The 12,991-nt window shown below is 40.8% G+C and overlaps 1 protein-coding gene across 1 annotated transcript in view; it reads right to left on the reverse strand.

Moving 5' to 3' along the window:
- Nucleotides 1-12,991, reverse strand: part of LOC147150553 (SH3 and multiple ankyrin repeat domains protein 2-like) — a 239,698-nt gene that overhangs the window by 132,089 nt on the left and 94,618 nt on the right. Inside the window, exon 10 of the mRNA XM_086024819.1 lies at nt 10,343-10,409. Within this exon, the coding sequence (XP_085880945.1) occupies nt 10,343-10,409 (67 nt within the window). The remainder of the gene's footprint in view (nt 1-10,342; nt 10,410-12,991) is intronic.

Raw genomic sequence — 12,991 nt, forward strand, 5'->3', positions numbered from 1 at the left:
TCAGCCCATCAGCGCCGCCTGGCTCAGGTGGTCGAGTGATCAACTCCCAACCCGAAAGTCATGTCATGTCATCCAAGCCGCTTATCCTGTACAGGAGGAGGTGCGGGGAGGTGCTGGAGCCTATCCCAGCTGACAATGGGCGAAAGACAGACTACACCCCGGACTGGTCGCCAGCCAGTCGCAGGGCACCAACCCGAAAGTTGCGGGTTCAATCCTCTGCCCTCGTAACCATGTTGTAGTGCCCTTAAGCAAGGTACTGATTACCCAGTTTCTTCCGATTCAGTGTCATCAGTAGGTGAATGAGAAGACTGTCAAGTAGCGTAGAATACCTCAAAGGGTCATGAGTAAAAGCCCATTCACCATTTTATTCATACTATTTAATTTTGAGTAATAAATATTGATAGTAGTACGAGTATTATTAGTAGTACTAAAAATCATGACTATGTTGACCTCCATTTTAAAGAGTAATTTAGTTGTTGAATGTAATGAAGGTGGGGTTAACTTTACTCAATAGCTGTATTTCAGAGCTTTTGAATGTGCGTACTCTTTTCCCAAAATATACTGTATGATATACATTTACCCAATTAAAATGGCTGCAAATTGTTATTGTACATTTGTTGGGTAGATTCTATAGGTTCTTTTTTATAGCGCGCTACCATGCTTCACTTGATGATATGGGAGTGGTAGTCAGGGCCATAAATATGGGGGACATTGACACATCCTCTTTTTGGCTCTGAACATCACCACAGTGGATTTGAAATGAAATACATAAAATGTGCTTTAACCGCAGATTTAATTTAATGGGATTTACATCAAAATCAGGTGAATGATGTGGGAATTAGGGTTGTCACAATACTAAAATTTCAAACTCGGTATTGATGCCCAGTAAAATATTCAATACTCGACACTTTTCGATACAGCAGGGATAAAAAACTGACAAATACTTTAAAAAGGTATCAAAAATAACATTTTTATTAACATGAACAAGACTGGCCGGTTTGGCCTTCCTGCCGCTGCTGCACTGGCCATACTTAGTAGCAGTAAAATGTGGAACTTCTAGTGGAGTCACAGTGAGGGCTTTCCTGACGGCCGGAGAATGTCTGCCGGGTAGGCTGCGCTGCTTGCAGAATGCGTGAGGTGGACGCTGCGGGCTCGTGCGCCATAGTATCGATACCAATTACATAGTATTGTATTAAGTATTGATACTTTTCAAAGTAGCAATACTTTTGACAACACTCAACAATTTGTATATTACCAAAACCTTGTACCTCCAAAATAGTCACTTTTCAGGAAACCCCCAAAATGTTCAAAAATTAGCATTCCATTGTGAAAGAGAGGTAGCCATTTTTAACACTTTAGATTGGTCAATAATATGTAAAAATAACACCTACGTGTGTGGACTGACCAAGAGTTTTGTATTTTTTAAGTGCCTCCTACTTTTGGGACAATTGGCTGCTCAGCTGTTCCATGGCCAGGTGGGAATGTGTGGCTGGCAATGGAACTGCTTCTCAAACATTTCTTGATGATATGACTGCTGACAAAAGCAGAAAGATGAATTCTGAAATGTTTTGGGCGATATTATCTGCTCATATTCAGCCAAATGCTTTAGAACTCTTTGGATGGTGCTTCACAGTGCCGGCGACCCAAAGCATACTGTGAAAGCAACCAAAGAGTTTGTTAAAGCGGAAGTCAACCCAAACATATATTTTTCAAGAATATGTTCCCAGCAGGCCCACTAGTTGGAACACGCCGTTCTGATTCATTTTGCGTTTGTGGAACATAAGTTAGGTAGCAAAATGCACTCGTTTTTAGCCATCTCTGGGGGCGGCCATTTTGTCTTCTGTCGACTGAAAATGACATCACAACTTCTCACAACGACCGATCACAGCTGACTTGTTTTCTGAATCTGAGCCGCGATTGGTCGTTGTGAGCAGTTGTGATGTCATTTCCAGTCGACAGAAGACAAAATGGCCGCCCCCAGAGATGGCTTAAAGCGATTGGATTAACACTTATTCCACAAAAGCAATATTTATCAGAATGCCCGTTTCCACTAGTGGGCTTGCATAGAACATATTCTTGAAAAAAATATGTTTGCGTTGACTTCACTTTAAGGCAAAGAAGTGGAATGTCATACAATTGCCAAGTCAGCCAAATCCGATTGGACATGCATTTCACTTGCTGCAAAACGGAATAAAATGACCCTGAAATCCATTCTCGCATGATGCCTATGCATTCCAGACTTCAGGCTGTCGTTGACTGCAAAGGACTTGCATCCAAGTATTAGAAAGTGAAAGAAAGGAAAAAAGTGAGTAAACAGCGGGAGGCACATTGTGGTTGTGTTTAGAGTCACAAAGATAGACTTGTGTCAATGTCCCAATATTTATGTACCTGACTGTATATTCTTTTGCATTGTGATATTGAATGGGCTTTGACTTGCATAGCGCTTTTCTACCTCCCAGCTACTCAAAGTGCAGAGATATTGCTTGGTTGCTTGGTTGTACCCAACAGAGGAGTTGAAGATGTAGTAAAAGTGAATGAACAAGCGATGGATGTGGGTGAGCAGCTTCTGCGTGAAACAAATCCTTGGTGTTGCTAAGCAACTCGGGGGGTGGTCGGGGTTGGGTGGGGGGCTTCATATACCATGAAAGCTACACATGCACACCGACATACATCGACTGTATGACGAAATGCACATTCAAATGAGTTGTGTGCACTTGGCTGGACTTGGTTGTGCTTTCTTGCCACTCATGACTTCATGTTGTCCTGGGTCATGATGGCTTGTCTAGGAGCTAGCTGTCGCCAATATGCTGTCCTTCTTGCCTCAATAGCTCCATGATGGTGACAACAAATGCAAGAATTGAACCCCACCTAAGAACCACATACCGATGGCAACATGCAAAGAATATGTTGCCGTAAACTATGGTAATAAAGGTGTTCTAATGTCCATAAGAAATTGATTTCGCCCGTGATGCCGACTGAGAAAAGAAACAGGTTGACATCAGAGTGAATAAAATGTGGTTATCTCGCCAACGAGATTTTGACAGTTTTATTCTCCTCTGCCACATGCAGCCAAAAATAACACGCACCAGAGAGATAAAGGAGGAACATTAGAATAAATTAATAGATTAGGGTGTAGTCATCATTTATTAATGTCACAGTGTTTATTAATGTGTAATGGCACGTCTAAACATATTATTATTCAGAAAGACTGATAACCTCACTTGACTGTCAAGGCATTTGTTTGTTTGAAATTGTGTTCCTATTTCTATATGCAGCATGTCTAGGCTCCAGCATTTTGTAGCAATCAAAAACCATGCATCCTCAAAGCAAGATTTCACCACAGTGGCACATTACCATTGAGCTACTTGAACAATTCATCAAAAACCACTCAGGCACTGAAATTCAACTGGTGCTGATTTACTCAAAGTTAGACTTTGGTTTAGGTAATAGCCCACACGACAACCAATAGGTGATGAATCGAGAGTGTAATCATCTTCGTGTTCGGATAGGAGGCGATCTGTAGCCATGGGAGCAAAGAGAGACCAGAGAACAAAGGGGAACAAAAAAAAATCTTTTTTTGGTCTTCTTTTTGGTCTTCTTTCAAGTAAACCACTCTCATTTAAACACCACAAATCCCTGCTTTCATATGTCCATTTGAAATTTAATTTTGAATCTCTGAATTACAATAGACAAATAAGGTAATTTATACTGTAAATACTGTAAGTAATGGAGTGCTTATCAGTGGGCAAAGGCTAATTTAGTTGAACTACGACTTCCATTAAGCAATATTCACTTTAAGCCACTGCAAGTCACTCATTGCATCAGAATTTCCCTTTTTTTTTTCATAAGCTTTAATGTAAAACCCTGCAAAGTGTGACTGTGTCCCCCTCTCTGCAAAGGGGAACTTGGGTCACATTTTATCTAAAGCAAAGCGATTTCAAATTGGAAGTGAATACTTAATCCATGCCAAAATTGTTCCTTTTGCAGCAAAGTAACCTCTGCTGTATAACTTTGCACTTTGCTCATGGATGTGTAAAACTTCTTACACACACGCGCACCCCCAGCCCCCCACACACGCCCCCCCACACACACATACACATCACATTAACTTAAACCAAGTCATTCGCTGTACAATGGATAATATAATTTTTTTTTTTCTAATTATCTATGTTTTGCTTTGAATGTTTTAAAGCACTTTGAGTTGCATTTTTATGTATGAAAAGTGCTATATCAATAAAATGTGATTGATAATTTACTAGAAAGTAGGAAAATAGACGGGAGAGACATAAATCGTGCGTGCGCGCGTGTGTGTATTGGCCATATTGTATGTGAGTGTGTATTTGAAGTGCATTTAGTGTGGTCACTACAGCTCCCTGTTGGATTATCGCACAGTGGCAGAGCATGGTCTATAGGCACATCTGTCCATCATTCTTAGACAGGCTTATAGTTGTAAAGGAGAGCCACAATAAAACAACAATCTTCTACACACACCCTGACTGTCATTATTACTTTTTTTTTCCAAATGAAAAAGTCAGCAGTCTATTATGCAGTCTGCCTTATGGCAAACGTTTTCTTTTTTTTCTTCAGTGATTGTTGTTAATAGCTTGACTGCACTACACAACCACGAATCGCTTAGCTGGAAGTTGTATATGTATTGTCTCACAGTGTGTTAAAATATGCATGTGAATATAATGACTATAGGATGCAATCATAAAAAAAATAAAGTTGTCGTACTATTACACTAATTTGTTGGAAACATACCGCCTCATTCACCAGCAATTGGTATGTCTTAGTTTAAGAAAGCTCTAAGAAGTGTGTTGCTGGCACCAAAACACCTTTCGCAAGAACATCCCTGAGCATACAATTGCAAAATGAGTGAGCAAACATTCTTTCGCACAGTAAAATGCAACATGGGTTGTCAAAATAATGCTTAAAGTGGAAGTCAACGCAAACATATTTTTTTCAAGAATATGTTCTATGCAAGCCCACTAGTTGAAACGGGGCATTCTGAGAAATATTGCTTTTGTGGAATAAGTGTTAATCCAATCGCTTTAAGCCATCTCTGGGGGCGGCCATTTTGTCTTCTGTCGCCTGAAAATGACATCACAACTGCTCACAATGACCAATCGCGGCTCCGATTCAGAAAACAGGTCAGCCGTGATCGGTCGTTGTGAGCAGTTGTGATGTCATTTTCAGTTGACAGAAGACAACATGGCCGCCCCCAGAGATGGCTTAAAGCGATTGGATTAACACTTATTCCACAAAAGCAATATTTATCAGAATGCCCCGTTTCAACTAGTGGGCCTGCTGTTCTTCAAGTTCTTCAAATGGCAAAATGTGAACATCCGTGTCAATTTCCTAAATTACAAAGAAAAACACGTTTGCCATAGAAGGACATACAAATGCAGGATTGTGTGCATGCAACACAAAGCACAAACTGAAGGGAAAAGTGCATCTGTGCAGTGCAGCTGGGGAGGAGTCTCAGTTTCCTCAATTTCCCAAAGTCTACAATAAGCCCAGTTACTTTTGTGAAATACTGTGGTTAGTGGGGTAGCGAAAACTCACTTAAAATCATGCTGAACCCATTGCAACATTGCTTCCTCGCTGTTGTTACTCAAAACTTTCCTCAAAGGGCTTTTCATATTTGTCTTTGAAATATACACTGAGTTAGGTAAATGGTCCGTTGACTAATCTAAATGGCAGAGTATCTAAGGCTAGGTTCACACTGCGGGCAAATGCGACCCAAATCTGATTTTTTTGCCCATATGTGACCTGTATCTGATTTGTATATGACAGTCTGAACGTCTCAATTCCGATTTTTTAAAATGCGACCTGGGTCGCTTTCATATGTGGTCCTAGATGTTTTCCAATGCGTTCGCGGTCTGAACGGCCAGGTCGCATATATCCGACATTGACGTCATCCGGAGCCCAAAATGTGCTCTGCGCAGGCAGAGGGAAACTGCTGGCAGCAGGAGATCGAATCTGCAAAGTTGTTTTGAGTAACACTATTGACTTTATATTTTACTTTAATTTAATCCCTTTTGAAACATGAAGCATAAAGTGGACATTTATGGTGAATTGTGCCATTGTACATTGTGCTATAACTGCCGCCACTTTGGCTTCGTGCAGTCAGAGACGAAGTGACAAGATTGCGGGCTTCTTATAGTGAACAATGAGGAGAGCCGGCTCTCATTGTTCACTTCAAAGAAGCCGTTTCGTTCGCAACTTGCACATCACTAAGCGAGACTGCGTGAGACAGGTGTGTATCACAAAGCGCAAGCAATAAATGAAACAAGAAAGGGCACTGTGGGCTTGCACGGGTATCTACCCCGTAAATAGTCCCGGTACACTAGAGGCTACAACCGAGAAGTGCCGCTACTCCATACTGGTGTGTACCGGCCCACTTAAAGCACTGTATACAAACATACAGTAATTGAAAAACATTTTTTTGTTCCCCTCATATTTATAACTTTTCCGACAATTACAAATAGATGCCAAAATGCTCAACATGCCATGTAAAGGAAGTAAGTGGCAACAATACAATTACAGCATTACAGCATTGCTGAAGGACACTTGGACAGGACTGAGAAGGAAACAGGGGAATGACCCACTAACCATCCCGATGAGCCAAGTCGCATTACGGTTCCCGGTGAGTTGCTTGCTCTAAAATTCTTTAGGATTTTAGTTAGATGAATGTTATGACTTCATTTTATATTTGGTTTGGGGTTTCAAAATAATGTCAAACAAATGAACCAATTCAGGATGAAGATGCAGAAGGTATCTTGCACTTTGATCATATGGTCAATTTGCTTCACAAGCAGCTAAATGAAAAGATATGCTTGTCTGCAACGTGAGCAGTGAGTGTAAGCAACAAAAGATTTATAGAGCCTCGTGCCTGTCTCTCTCTTCCACACGCTTGCAATCACACACATACAAGTAGAAAAGAGGGGGCACCCACCTCTGCAACAGGCTGAGCCCATAGTGGCCAGTGGAATATCCAGGAGTCAAAATGTCCCATCCCAACATCCAACATGAACACATCAGTGGAGACAGAGCAAACACACCCAAACACAACAACACAAGGATTGAACACCCTTGCTAAAATTCAAGCATTTGTGTGCTATAAAGAGAGAGGGAGGTTATATTTGAGTTGTGTTTGAATATAATCCTGTACTACGTTTCATTTACAGTCGAACTTGAGCGGGTCAATGCTATCTGATTCTGAATACTGGTGAATGGTGTCCATGAGAGAGACATTTGCAGGATTATGTTTTTAGATTAGATTGATTTTTGTCTCTTCATTCATTTCCCACTCAAACTCATCTTTTTTTTTCTCCTTGCTTAATATATTTATTTGCTTTTTCATCTTTTCTCATTTTCTCTGAGGCCCTGTAATCCGCAAGCTCGCTCTATGCTCTCCAACCTCGTGAACTGTGCTGAGCCACAATCCAAATAAAGCTTTGTGTATTTCAAGTAATACTGCATAAAATGACTGCATAGTATTTGAATAAACCTGAACGTTTTGGCAGATCGATGCTGGTACGTAAATACATATACAGAGTACAGTATACACAGTGAAGGCCACCGCTAATTCATTATGGTGATAACATTTCTCACAGCTGTAATTTTGCCTAAATATAGTATAACATATTTGTGTGGAATATTTCTCGTCTTTCCACCTCCCTCTCATTACTGGTCAGCTCTCATACATGTAGTACAGTCTGTAGTGCATGAAGAGTGTCACTGGGCTCAAAAGGCAAAAGAGGAGAAGGAGAATTGGAAAACGTGCAGGAAAGCGGCCCTTGAGGACCGGAGCTGGACACCCCTGCTCTAACAGATGCACGTGTTGTTGGTGGACGTGTTGCGCGTGGCCCTTCATCAACGATTGCCACCGTAGCTGTAGTTAGGCTCTGCTAGCTGTGGTTTCCCCCACACCCCCTCATGTGGATGCCTGGGGTTTCCCCACCCTTTGCACACCCCTGAGACCACCATATTTAAAAGAGAGTTTTGCTCTTTAGGTAGCTACTCACCCTGGAGGATTTGGGAGAGCACTGCAAGTGCAAAGTAAAGTTTGAAGTGAGGGAATTAGAAGTATTAATTAATGGAAGATGCATACATGCATACTGCTTAGAAAAAAAGTCTCCAAGTCAGCATTCATAAGGTCCAAAATTGCAATGCTGAATCGATGATCTGATGCAAGAATTTTTGTTTCTGGTATTTCAAAAATGTTTATAATGTTCCCTGCCTTTATTAAGTCGGCACAGCTTTGCTTGCTTGCTTATTTGCACCTGGATTTTAGACACCATATTTAAAAAGCAAAATCAGACATCACAGCACGGTCGGACTGACGAAATGTAAGGATGGAAGCGCTTTAAAAGGACAAGGACGGATGGGGTCAGAGGACGATTATTTTTATGAATAAAGACAGAGAGATGATGATGGAAGGGTGGCCAGGTTGCGCACAGAGGACGGAGGATGGACCAGTAAAAACGGGTCAAGTCTGCGATCAAGTTTGCACAAGTTTTTACGTGCGCAAACCTTTAGTCAATCAGGTCCTCTGTGTCCTGAATAATTGAATCGTTTAGAGCAGTGATTCAACCAGTGTGCCGTAGCACATTGGCGTGCCATGAGAGATCTTCAGGTGTGCCGCGGAAAATTACCGAATGTCAATTATTTTGACCAAAAAATTGCATATTTTGTAAGAACTTTTTGGGGGGGCTCATTATCTATGCCAGTGTTTTTCAAACTGTGTGTCAGCGTCGCGAGATATTGTCAGGTGTGCCGTGGGAAATTATCAAATTTGTGTGCCTGTGCGGTCTAGTGCCTGGCAACGTAATCATGTCTTTATTACCTTGTAGTACTCTTCCATACCAGTAGGTGGTAGCCGCACCAGGTAGCTAATTGTCTTTGTTTAGAGACAAGAGAATTAGTGACGCATGTTTATCCAAATAGGCCCACGTTTCACACTGAGTAAGAATCAATACAAAACATTATAAAATACTTTTTTCTTTGTGTTTATTTAATTCATTCATTTAGTTCAAGACAAGATTATAATGAAACGTCATTCTTTAATGTTAAAAAATGCTTATATAAACAATATAACACTTATATTGTGTGCTGCGGGATTTTTTTCAATGAAATAAATGTGCCTTGACTCAAAAAAATTTGAAAAACACTGATCTATGTCACCCGAGTATAGTAACAGGCAGAACACTAAAATGATCTTCCATTAAATGACTAAAGTTACATAATTAACCTGTTTATATACTTTTGTCAATCATTTTGCTAAGTGGGGTGCCGTGAATTTTTTCCGATGTGAAAGATGTGCCTTGGCTCAATAAAGGTTGAGACACACTGATTTAGAGGATATCGACTGAATTACATTTGGTGGGGTATAATCATATAAATGGGGAAAGTGATCGATTTAACCACAAAAAGCATGGCACAGAGGGAACAGAGGAGTTGTTATTACACTCTTTTTATATCTATGTTGCTTCAAAGAGCCGATAGGTTCAATTACCATGTTGAATGAAAACTATCATTTAAACTGAGAGAGTGAGTCTTCCTTGCCTTGAATTCCAAGTTTTCACTGCAATTTGCTACAGAGACATTCTCACTTGAAATTACAAATCAAGCAGTAAAACGCACATGAAGTGAAATAGATGCGGTTGACTCACTAACTTTAAAATTCAATATTAACTTGTGCGTGTGTGTGTTGCTGTTACGTTGTTTCATGTTTCACCCAAAAATGTGATTTTAAATATAATGAATAACTATACACTCAAGAGTCACACTATTCCTGAAAAATTCCATCCAATTTCCAAGTTTAAAATCCCTTATCAACCCTCACACAAACACAGAAAAAAAACGTGATATCTTAATCCCAAATTGAACATCATGTTGTATAACCACCCACCCCTGCCCCCCAATTTGAATCAATACAAAAATCCTTTAATCCATTTCCCAGTGTGATCACATCCAACCACAAAAGATTGAATACACAAACGGTCTCACTAACACCTGAGGAAACCGACCAATCAAATTCCCACACGACAGACACTCGTGGACATCGAGGCATCAAAGGCATTGGTATTTTCTCTCAGCCTAATCGGACTTGGATTGTCCTGGTGTAAACATAAACTTTCATCCTCTTGGTTCTCCTAATCCCATAGTGGAGATTATACTGGGAGGTTGTTTAAAAAAATATCAGCATGAAGGATTTGTAATGTATCCCAGCAGAGATTGAGAAATACACACTGGCGACTGAGAGAGTATGACAGGTGAAGGACTGAAAGCTTAAGGCAGTAAAGGAGATCTGAACCTATATTGTCTTCTTACTCACCTATATCGGTCTCTTTGTGGTTCTTGATAAATTCAGCAAGATCAAAATTCCCAGCAATGATCGCAACCTGAAAAGAGAAATATAGAGAAGCTGTCATTTACTTTGGACAAGTTTCACTCCAAATGCTCTACACTCACTTTACAGCTAAACAATATTGAGAAGGCTGTATTAGTTTTCACCAACAGCTGGGTATTATACATGTGTCAACAGATTTAACGAGAAATGAAGGAGCTGTGTGTATTTGATGTAATCTCTTTCACGTTGCTGATCACTGAAGTTGAATGCAATAAAATGAAAGTATTCTTCCCCCTCCTTTAGTGAAATAGTCAGGGATTCCTCTGACTTCTAATCTTCATGGTTATCACCATCTGTAGCCAGGAATCTAATAATCTGTCTCTCACATACGCACGCACACGCGCACACACACGCGCACACACACACACTAAAATACGCACATGATATAACTTTGCGCAGCCTACATGGACATGCAAGTCACATGTTCATGTGTAGAATGGGGAGGTGCGGGGTGGGGGTCGATAGCTTCTGTTTTTAAACTTTGTGCTGCCTTATCACAGCAAATGACTGTCTTTGCCTTTACGACTAAAGTCGATGTAGTATATATTAATAGACACAATACAGTTTGTGTTCTGGCTATTTTGGAAACTATCATATAGCTTTTTTCAATTAGCTTCAGTTGCTTAAAAAGCAATACATATGTACAGTTTGGAGACGTGCTGCGCTGAACTGAGATAAATATTGAAAACAATAGATCATGTAAGTCACGTATGGTTTTCTTGTTTTAAAAAAAAATAGATAGGAAAATATGGATAGTAATATATTTTGTTTGTGTCCACTAGAGGACAGTAAAGGGATTTACATTTGATCTAGATAGCACTTTTCATACATGAAATGCAGCTCAAAGTGCTACCAAATCCCAAATACACCACAAAAAGAAGACCCGCTCCCTCCCTCCCAAACATATACAAAGACATATATCCACAAGCACATCAGCACTCACGCACACACAAAATACACACAACCTGATAAACTGTATTAAAAACACATGACAAGGCACAGAGAAACCATATGAGGAAAGGGTACTCAAGACGAGCTCATCCACGCTGAGACCACAGGGACTGCCACCATCACCGAGAGCCCTGGGCCCAGATTAACCGGGTAGGCCCCATACATAGTGCAGAGGCCCCCGGTCGCCCGGACCTAAGGAGCCCCTGCGATGACGCGACCCCGCGGGAAAGGCAGCCACCCCTCTTAGCGCGGAGGCCCCCAACGAGGAAACACTGGAGCTAAAAACTAAAACACAACAGAAAACAACAAATGTAAAAGAACTAAGAACTGCTAAGAACTAAAAAAACGGTAAGATAAGGTAAAAATAGTCCTAAATCAAAAGAAAAAATACTTTAAATGATTTAAAGATATGTTTCGAGCCTCCCCTTAAAAACATCAACAGTCTCTGCGGACCTGACATGAACCCGGTGCTTACAGTTGTTTCATCAGGCACACTAATGTGGGGTGTTACAGTACCTTTCAGTTTCACCGATGTGGCGCGTATAAAATGTGCACACACGCATACACGCACACGCACACACACACACCTCAAGGGAGACCCAGCAGCATTATGTAAGCATGCCTGCTCTGAATTGTGCAGAATATACCAGGAGGAAGAGCGCGATGGAGAGCAAGTGAATTCTAAAGCTGCAGTACTCTGCCCCCTTCCTCCGCAGTTGACCTTTTCTTCTAAACATTGAATTTATCCCAACAAGCACTTGGGGGGCTCTTTTCATTATGCTGTACACAAGTAGGGAAGCTCATTTTTCAACATACACTCTTTAAAGTAATGTAATACAATGTATAGCTCAAATTCCCTAGTAAATACAAAGGCTTACTTTCAACTGCAAGGATAGTCCATTGTACAAGTATCTCAAGTCCCGATGTCGAAAATGAAATGCCTCATGTGTAGTGTCGTGTCTTTCTATGTGAAAGCTGGCTCCGCTGCAAATGAAACAATATATGTCTTCCATTTTCACATTGTTGGGTATGCGTGACAAATCTTTGACAGGCTTTTCTCGAGAGATTGCATGATCGCCGGGCACACTGAGTAGGAGTAACATATTGGGACAAAGTGACACAGCGATAGATGAACTTGTCAACTTAACTTTGAACTCGTATAGCTGACGTAATCCAAGCGCGCCACACGTGAAGCAACAGTCAGAGTGGTGACACTTTCAACACTGACAGCAGCTCACTGGAGTGGTCAATGCTTGGTAAGGAGCCCCGAGCTTTTCATCATATCTCTAACGGCGAGCCCAGACTCGATGGCTGTCATTATCGAATATTTTTAGAATCAATTATTATATCCATTATTCCATCCATTACACTGGGGAACAATTTGAAAAACATTTTCTGTTGAGTTCGATTTTGATGCCGATAAATTACAATTGGCATGCTGCTTCCAAAATTGCAGTCAGTGTTTTTCTAGTACGTCAAGTGTTTTCTCCACGCTTACATTCCAGATAAGCCAAATTCCACTGATTAACTCTAGTAAGACTGTACTAAGAAGAGCTGATGACGATTGGACTCATCTACTGCTATGTGGCAACTTGTTTTTTGCAGTCACAATTGAGACAGTGC

This window comes from Filicampus tigris, chromosome 3 (assembly GCF_054856515.1).
Source record: "Filicampus tigris isolate MCC_2025a chromosome 3, RoL_Ftig_1.0, whole genome shotgun sequence".
Lineage (NCBI taxonomy): Eukaryota > Metazoa > Chordata > Actinopteri > Syngnathiformes > Syngnathidae > Filicampus > Filicampus tigris.